The following is a 9,904-nucleotide window of genomic DNA, read 5'->3' as shown; positions in this document are numbered from 1 at the left end:
TGCATTAATATTTTAGGCTTTAAGAAAATGACCAAGTAGTTGGTTTTGCTGTTGCTTTGGGTTGGTGGGTTGTTTAGGTTGTTTTAAACAAAGATGACAAATTTGTTGATGCATATGCATCTCTATCTTGACACCTGATTTGTCTGATCATACACAATCAGTATTTTCAGACAATAATCATCTGTATTTTATCCACAGTGCAGCCTACTACTGCTGTTAGCTTTCGTTTCAGAGTACTACAAAGAATCAATGAAAATGACAAATTGATTAAAAAAAATCAGCAAAATCCCTGTTAGTGAGGACAAAAATGCAAATAGAAAAGAGCTAAAACACCAGCCCCATGACAGCAGCAATTTCCAGAGATCTGTTTCTCCCTATAAACTTGTATTTAATGATACAAAACCTCTAGATTAAGAATGCAGGCTAGGATTTTTTTTTTTGAGTTGTTTCTTTTTACCTGTGGTAGTGGTGGTGCTGGTGCCAGGTTGACATCATTTTGGCATGGAAATTCTCCAACAACGGGGCCTATTTAACATCACAAAAATTAATTTGTGACCATAATTTAATTACTGTAATTTACATAACTGATTAATTGCTTTCTCTTATAAGACATGTATCTAAATAAAGCACCTTTATTTAAATATTTAAAATTTAAAAAAAATTAAATATTTTAAATAAAAAAATTAAATATTTAAATTTTGAAGTATCACTAAATAGGGTTTTATAAACATTTTGCTTTTATATTACAAGTCTGTCTTTAGAAATACAGCTATTAATCCATTATTTTATCTAAAATCATGAGCTGAGGCAGTGGCTTTTATTAATTTTATTACACATAAAGCAAATGTAGAAATAAAAATTGCTAATCTGTTGATCATTCAGTACTTAAAACTGCTTCTCAGTACAAATTATGAGAACAGTAGCAATGCCAATGGTACACACAAGAGCAGTGCAAGAACAGCACATCATTTGATAAGGACATGCCTGTAGAGGTGTAGAGGTTTCTCCAGGTACCAAAAATCTGGACAGCAACCCCAAGTATTCCCTGCTTATAACCACACATATCCTACTCCAACTACCCTGAAGCATATTTTTGCATTTCTAATCTCTCTTTTTTTTCATGGCATAAGAGAGACCAAATGCCAGATTCAAATATTTAGGACTGGAGAGCTGTTTTAGGACTTGCTGTAATTTCTCTAAGCAATCACTTGTCAGGTTGTCTTGCAAGCTCACCCTTCTCTTGGGAAGATACCACTCCAAAGCAAGTAATAACCAATCTGGCAATACAATTACTGCTCTTGAAGAAGTCTTCTCTAGATAGGAAAAGTTTCAGAAATATTTCTATTTAGCAATTACCAGCCATGAAAACTGGAAAGGTGCTTTGAAGCAAGTCTTCCTTACTCAGCTGCAAAGCTCCAATTTCTACACTACCATAAAAATCAGTCCTGAGGCAGAAGGGAGTTTGCATGACATGCATGCAGTATCTGCTTCTCTCTGTTCTACAGACTAGCTTTTCACATTTTTGACTTTGCAAACAAATGCATATTGGACTTTTAAGTCCAGATAAAATGGTGAAAGATTTGCAAACAAAACCTTAGAAGTTTTTCCTCTCAGTTTATTCATATTAACCAGAAACACTTCTGGCCTTTTCCTTTTTGAATTCTAAAATGGAACAATACAGTTTATAATGCACAGCCAATCTATATTACTTCAAAATAAAACCTAAATAAAAGTTGACCTTAATTTTAAATAACATGTTTGACATTCCCAGAGGTTTTGGTTTTTGTTTATTTTCCCCTTTGAAGGTGCTTGAATACTATTGTGGACATTCATTGCTAGTTTGGCAAAAAAGTACTCACACTGGATTGGTAACTGCACATTCTAATTTTGGGCTGGTTAGGGGTTTTTCTCCCCTGTAGGACTATTACAAAGTTTAATGTTTGTTTTAAAATACTTGTTGAAAACAGAAGTGCTATTTTAGGATATATTGTTTTATTATCAATATACTTCAGAATACTGATAAGCTGAAAAACTTGTCTAAAAAAATCAACAAAAAATCTGAAGCATCCATGTGAAGTACACCTAGGATAAACCCCACCTTTTTTCTTCTGAAAGATGATATATCATCTGCAAAGTTGATTTTTTTTTTCAGTGGGTCTGTATAATATAACATGGCTATCTGTAACTATGACTTGCTGGAACAGGAATTGATTCAATATAATATTCAGCACAATACTTACAGGAATCCATTTCCCGTGCAAGGACATGTACTGATACCTTGTGTCTTCTGGGAGCATCTATTGCCAACAGCACCTACAGTAAAAAATATCAAGTCCTTCAGGTGTAGGAAGCATTCCTTAGACATTATAAAATAGTAAAAACAACAAGAGCATTTAAATTTTAATTTAATCCTTAAAATGAGGAATGAATTTACGGATGTGCCTTCAAATATTATTAAAAGTCACCAATACAGTACTCCTGAATTATTTTACAATCAAGTTAAGCAATTAATGTACTGCTTGGAATTCAGAAAAACTGTAAGTAACAGAAATTCAGCCATTAACTATCATAGTATCAGGAATGCAACCTAAAATCTCTGCAGAACTTTCAATCCCTAGCAGCCTTCTGGAAGCACATCACCCTGAGCACAATCATTAAATTCAGCTGGACTAGCTCACCAATCTAGCCTGTTATTTCTGCTCTGGAATGCTGAATAATTGTGTATTGAGCACTGGTGTAAGCAAAATAGTATAGATTCCTACAAACCCAGAATATGCATACTCATTCAAAAATTCTCATTTATCAAACAACAGGTACTGAAATTCCATTTACTAACTTTGCATTTGCTGCATAACTTCACATATACTATTGTACTATTAAAAAAAATAAAAGTAAACAACCCCCTCTGCCCAACAGAGGCAAAAAAACCACAGACAGATCCCATGCTTCTTCATGGGCAGAAATTTTTCCATCCAATAATAAATTCTGAAGACATTAAGTTGATCTTATTTTCCAAAGAACTCCCCGAGCTACCAGCTTCTCCATGAGTAATAAAACTCCATGTGCACTTTGCAATATAGTGAAATACCATCATCTATTACACATTAAAAAACAGAATGAATGATGCCCAAATTTTTTTTATACTGGTGGGGGGGTGACATGGACAGGACAGGGACACATTTGAATCACTTATATTGGATATCCATCTGAGTTAAAATGTACAATTACTGCATCATTATGCTGTTTTTTTGCTCTGCTTAACCATTAGAGGAACAAAAACCCTTACTGATTTACAGTGAACAAAGCTTTAAAAAGATCTGTTTCATTCACAATTCATGCCCATAAAATAAGCTGAATCACTGACTGGTTGAAGAAGAAGATAAAAGAACAAATGTGCAATTTTGGCCAGGCTTGGTCATAGAGCAGCACATTTTATATCCATAAAGAAAAGATAAATGAAACAAGAATAACAGCCAGCAAGGAAAAAAACACAACAAAACCCTATCATTCTGTGCAATTTTTACAGTTGCTATTAAACTAAGTAATGTTCAGGAAATAAAAGATACCTGCATTCATTTTATCACCCACCTAAAACAGGTGTCAGTATATCCCTTCAGAACATGCACAAAGAAGATTCAGTTGTATCCCTCTCATTCTAAGTAACATTTTAGCTGCATGACTAACTTACCTTGTAGAACTGTATAATGTCATCCTTGGTCAGGGTCTTTAGATAAGCCACTTCAATGTTATCTGCACAACAATAGTACAAATTAGAGTAAGTCTGCAGATCACAGCTGTTATTAGCACACTGCTTATACAAAGTATACTTCTTCCAAATTCAGAGGCCGTAATTGACTGCAAATGAAAAGCTTTTCATTGTTATCTTTCAAGTTAATACTCGCTTCACTGAATGTGTCAGTAGAACCTTGGCAGAAAATTATGCTTCAATAAGCCTATTTGATTTGACTTACTAAAAAATGCACGTTTGAAGAATACTGATTGCACTGTGGGATATTCAATAAAATAGATAAGTCTACTCTTGTGTATTATCTTCAAATCAGTTACACGTTTCTAATGCAGACTGGTTATAGATGGCTTTTCCTCACAGTTAGGAAACAGGATGGTAGGACATACTTTACTGAAATGTTAAGGAATGGTGCTTACATACCCCTTGAGAAGTAGTCACACCTTTAAGATATTTGGGGACAATGTGTTTCAGTTGCTGCATTCCTTCATATTAATTAAACTGTCATGGACTAATCACCTAATATCACTGCTGCTTTAGCAGGGAGGTCTTCTGTAGGCGTGCTTGCTTTTCTTAGGATTAGCAAGAAGATCAAGGAAGAAACACGTGCAAGAGAACAGAGAGCCAACAAGCCTGTAATGCAGGCTGTAAGCAATATGAAGTTCTACATGGAGGAAATAAAAAAATCAACAATACAGTTTGGAAAACTAGTAAGATTTGGGAGAAAACAGTAAAAGTAGTAACATTAAAAATGTACAAACAAAAGAAATCCTTCCACTTCTTAAGGCTGGAATATGAATTTCTGATTTTGACAATTCTAGTAATATTAAAATCATCAATGATATAAAATTACTAGTGGGCAGAGGGGAATTAAAGATATAAAAGTCAAGGGAAATAATAAGTGATATTTAGGTATTAAAAATATGGCTACACTTAGCCATATTTTACACTTAATAAGCCATTCTTACACTTCGTAAGAAATTCCAGAGATACTATTGATCCAATTATGATATAAAAAGAAACACTTAAAGCTGAGAAAAACCACACTATTTCATCAGACACAAAAAAAAGTACTTGAAGTGGTAAGTTTCCATTCCACTTCTTATGCTCCGGCATGAAACTTTTCAGTAGCTCTTATTCTCTCTACACCAAGCTAGATGACAAGTCAGAACTGTTCATTATTAATCAGCTCAGTGAGTCATCGTGAAGCAAAAAGACTGTATTTGCTATCATGGAAAGCCAATATGGTACACATAAAGCAGAAGAGAAGTCACAGAATACAGAATGAGTTTTATGGAGGAAGCATATTATGCATGAAGACAGAAAATTAGAGCTGTGAATAAGAGTCGAGACATGAAACTGTCAGGAAAAACTGATCTGTACCTAAAATGATTTTTTTTAATGTTAGAAACTGTATTACTAATGTGTCTAACTGTATTAGCAATTTCAGTTTGGTTTTTTTAATTTAAAATATATTTTAAAAGTATTTAAACAAATACAACTTAAATATTATGCACAGTAAATAAATGTCAGTCCATTTTCAGTAATAATACTAGAAGCTGGATCTGATTTGATCTACAAACCTATAACATTCAAAGCACCATAGATGAAAAAATAAAAACAACAAAGTGTTTCTTCAAATCCACTCTAAGCTGAGACAGACTGCATGTTAGTTAAGATATCTGCTGCTGCCTCTGTCAGCACTCCCTCAAAACAGCTGCACAATGCAAAGAGAAATAGGGTTCACATAAATGTGTGTACTGTCAGGAATGTCAGTGTGTATCTGACTGCATCACAGGGAGACAGACAGTAAATTAAGTATAGGCTGTGTAAAAGTTTAAGTTGTTCCCAAGTGAATATGACACTCAACAGTCACAAATGCAGGCAAACTAGAGCATTCAGTTCTGAAGGAGTTGCCATTTGTCTTACCTCTGTCAAAGTTATACTGCTGGGAAATGATTTCTCCCCAGTATTTAGCACATTCTGCAGACAGCTTCTTTGGTTTGTCTAGACGACGAATTGCTAAAGCTTGGATGTGTTTTTGGAAGGCCTCTTCTGTCATGTCTTCTATGCATTTCTCCATAGTTTTTAAGAATGCTTCCACTCTGCTCTCTAAATAGTGTGGTGGCTTTTCAGATTGGATAATAAATCGCAGTCCTTGGATGCCATTTGCCCGACGTGGGCCACTGAACACAATGTAACCTTGGCAAAACAAGAACAGCCACAAATTAAAAGAAATCCTTTGTCACAGCACTGAATTTGCCAAATGCAGCATGTTTGGCAAGAAGGCAATGCTATGCTAACTTAATTCTGTGTTAGAAATAAAATAATGTAGGTTTTCAAAATGTGACACTGTATTTTTTTAGAACATCTTTATTTCACTGAGGTCAATATCAAATTAGGGGAGGTGCAAGGGGGAGATGAGGCACACTAAGACAAAACAGCAATTCTGTCATTAGGATCGGGTTACCAGAAATTAAGCTGTACTCTAGTGCTTCATTAGACTCAGTATTAGAAACTTACTATTTTTTTATAACATCCAATCTCAATTCTCTTTGCTCTAATGTAAGACCACTACTTCCCATATTATCAGTTAGATAAAAAGTATTATTCCCTTCCTTTTTGTGGCATGATTTCCTAATTTGAACAAATAATCCTTTCTTCAGTCTTCCTCTACCCTTTTAATAACAAATCTACATTCTTTTACATTACAGTCTTTTAAATGCCATGTACATACATTACAGTCTTTTAAATGCCGGTTTAGAGTTTTCTTACGGCTTCCTGATGCTCATGGCAAAACTGGTTACAGTATTTCAGAGTTTTTATCTGAACAATTTAGGAGTATTACTGTGAGTGCATCTTGAATGCTTCCATTTATATATCCCAGCATTTTACACAGCAGCATGACACTGCTGATTTATGTCCTACTTCTGATCCACTGTACCCTACAAAGTTGTCTACAAAATTGCTACCTAGCCAGTTGCTTCCTGGCTTGTATCCGTGCCATTGGTTGTTCCTGCCAAACTGTTCCTAACAAACTGCATCTTGTCTTCATTCAAGTCATGTTTCCAAAATGTCAAACTAATTTTAAATTCTAACTCTATCTTCCCACACACTTGCAGCCTCTCCCAAATTAGTATTATCTGAAGATTCAGTGAATACCCTCACTCTTCTATCATCCAGAATTTTGATGAATATAGCAAGGAACACTGGATCACAGCAGAGCTTTGTAGAACACCACTTTCCAAATGAACTACTCTCTATTCTCCAGTCATGACCTTCCAAACTCCTGTACCCAAATGTGTAGCTCTTCCACCTAGGTACTTTAACAGTCTCTCAGTTACCTTCGATGAATATAGAACTAGTTTGAAAATTTATTCCATTTTTTCCTGAAATTTGAATTAAACTGACTGATCTATAATTTCCCTGCTTGTTTTCTTCCCATTAAAAAAAAAAACAACCATGTAGCATTTAGCTGTGTCTGTCTTTCCAATACCTTATCATTGTTACTATTTCTACTGTTTAGCAAACTTCTAACTCTTTAGTTTCTTTTTCCCTAAGCTTTCCCAAAAATGTTATTAAGAATTCAATGAAATTTACTGGATTTTGATGGTATTTCTACTGTCTCCCCTCCTAAGTGTCATGAGCTCTATTATTTGGCAATTATGAAGTGCTGGACTAAACTGGTTCTTCCTCATTTCCCCCCCTCTCTCTTTAGCTGTTACTTCCAACTTCTATACAAAACCTGCCACCAGCACATTTCAAAAACCTGTTAAATAACCTGGGTTCTACCCTATTTTCAGCAGGTATATAGGCAGTTGAAACTCCTGTGATGAATATTGTATGGCTGGTTCTGCCAGTTGCTCAGGAAAAGCCTAATCTTGCCTGACATCCCTGGCAGACATCACACTGAAATATTTGTCTGCTCCTCACCTTTGGAAAACCTGTACTCCTGCTCACCAGTACTACAATCATGTGAGCTGTCATGCAAAGTCTCTGTCTCTCCTTCTTACTCCGTTTGGAATAACCTCACCAGTTCTCAGCCTTACTGGCTCAGGTAACAATTATTTGTACTTATTGGTGAACAGCTATAATCTTAAAAAGGCTGAAATGTATTTAGGTTTTCACTAGTACAGTAGCTTACCATTACACACACAGCAGTATTTTAAGATAGGGCTTACAATTTAACAGTTGGACTCAGTGATCTGAAACATCTTTTCCAACCTAAATGATTCTGTGATTCTATGAATCATGAAGTGCACCTAGAAGAAGGGTCACAAAAAGGAAACATCAAACTACTATTGATTCTTTAAGAAGATCTAGAAATTTAGGGGACTGATCCAATCTCCTTTTGATAAATTCTAACACAAAGTTTTCTGTACAGTGATCACACTTTTTTGAGTAGGAGCTGATTTCAGATATTTCAGACATCTTAAAAATCATGCCTGCTTGTTCTTATTTTAGACTCTGTGCACAGTAGAATTTCTTTGAGTCATCAGCAGTTAAGATGATTTGCATTTACCAAGTGTCCTTTAAAAGGCAGTCGCTAAGCAGGGAGAGAACACCTCCTCAGGTCTGGTGTGAGCGCGTGACTGCGAGCTCGTGTGTGCACACAGCCACTCTGAGAACTCACCCAGCTGCTCCTGCGTGCGCAGCGTGTTGAAGCACGGCTCCGAAATAATCTGGCAGAAGAGCTCCAAAAACATATTCTCAGAAGTACTCTGCATGTCTGTCTGGTAATATATTTCAATGCCACAGTTGTTATGAACCTCATTTCTCTGTTGATATACAAACCAACCTCCTAGAAGACAAAGTTAGAACACTGAAGTTCATGAAAGTGTACATTCCTACCGTTCAAAATTAAAAATCTAATGGTCTACGGTTTGTGGAATGGATTTATATAGTGGTTTAGAACTGTTAAAGCAGAATTTCCACTAGGAGCATACTTTTCATAAGACAAGAAAAGAACGTATCATTTTACCATCAAAATGTTGCTGCTTGGAAATATTAGCAAGTAAATTGAAACTGGCTGCTTCTCTTCAAGCCAGTATTTTTGGAACTGCAGTGAAATTCTGCAGTGGTTCTACTGTGTAAACATTTTCTAAAGACAGTCTGCCAGAAATGATTATGAACATTAAAAATAAGTCAGCATTTAATACCAACAACTTCTTTTGTATATGGTAGCTTTCACAGCCGATCAGCTAGGGGCAATTTATCTTGTCTGTACAGCTACATATGTCACCACTCCCAGCAATATCTTGAAACTCCTTTTTATAAAAAACACTTTTTTCACCATGGAAGTAAAAACATACAAAGACTACAAGACCAAAAGAATTTGTGTAAGGAAAAAAAAGAAGTTATTTGTGTAAGAGCTTTTTGGTTTTGCTCAGTCATTACATGCAATTCTTAATGGTCAGTTAATACTCAGAAATGCTCAAAGAATGGTGTTTACTCAAATGTATATATTCTGTGTAGCAGAGATTGGGACAGGGCTCTTACTTCCATAAATTATAACAAGTGACTTGGAAGTGAAGTGCAGACTCCTATAATCATAGAAGGGCTTTGGGCTGGCAGTCACCAAAAGATCATCCACGTCATCCCAAGAAGTCCAATGTACAAATTAAAAATTAAATCAAAGTAATTGTCAAGTACGCTAGAAAGGTCATGTTACAATTTACCAGTAAAGCCACACCCTAACTATATTTCTGAATTTTAAGTTTAGAATAACTTGAAGTAAGTTTGACTTCAAAACACACTCCTAGCAACACAGTAGTATGCATTTTAAAATGTTGTGAGCAAGGAGACTCTCAATTTAATGTGTCTTAAATAATGTAAATCAATCATTTAACTTACTGTCAGGAAGCTGCACTTCTCTGTACCTCACTAGCTGACTGGGAAGGAGTGGCTTTGTATGAGCATGCTCAATGAGAGTGTCCTCAACCATCTGCATAATTCCTAATGCAGCCTGGAAAAGAAAACATAAGAGGATTTTTAATGATCATTAGTTATTCTGTATTTAACAGCAGCATCAGACTTTCCAATTACTGAGAGAAAAGAAAAAAAAAACAGAAATAGAAAGTAGGGATACTGTAATTCAATACAAATACAGTAGAAGTTAAGTAGATGAGAGGAAGTGGGAGTGTGGAGGGTGAGAATTTT

At 35.4% G+C, this 9,904-nt stretch overlaps 1 protein-coding gene and 1 long non-coding RNA gene across 6 annotated transcripts in view; one reads left to right on the top strand and one right to left on the bottom strand.

The window, feature by feature from the left end:
- Positions 1-9,904, bottom strand: part of IDE (insulin degrading enzyme) — a 59,890-nt gene that overhangs the window by 9,545 nt on the left and 40,441 nt on the right. For all 5 annotated transcript variants that reach the window (XM_039709425.1, XM_039709421.1, XM_039709422.1 and 2 more), the window contains 6 exons: positions 9,599-9,710; positions 8,379-8,546; positions 5,675-5,947; positions 3,689-3,750; positions 2,241-2,313; positions 458-525 (listed from right to left, as the gene is read on the bottom strand). In XM_039709425.1, the coding sequence (XP_039565359.1) occupies positions 458-525; positions 2,241-2,313; positions 3,689-3,750; positions 5,675-5,947; positions 8,379-8,546; positions 9,599-9,710 (756 nt within the window). The remainder of the gene's footprint in view (positions 1-457; positions 526-2,240; positions 2,314-3,688; positions 3,751-5,674; positions 5,948-8,378; positions 8,547-9,598; positions 9,711-9,904) is intronic.
- The window catches only part of LOC120502214, a 53,666-nt gene that overhangs the window by 9,875 nt on the left and 33,887 nt on the right, over positions 1-9,904 (top strand). The window lies entirely within an intron of this gene.

This window comes from Passer montanus, unplaced genomic scaffold, assembly GCF_014805655.1.
Source record: "Passer montanus isolate IOZ18808 unplaced genomic scaffold, ASM1480565v1 scaffold21, whole genome shotgun sequence".
Classification (NCBI taxonomy): domain Eukaryota; kingdom Metazoa; phylum Chordata; class Aves; order Passeriformes; family Passeridae; genus Passer; species Passer montanus.
This window is presented reverse-complemented; position numbering and strand designations above follow the sequence as displayed.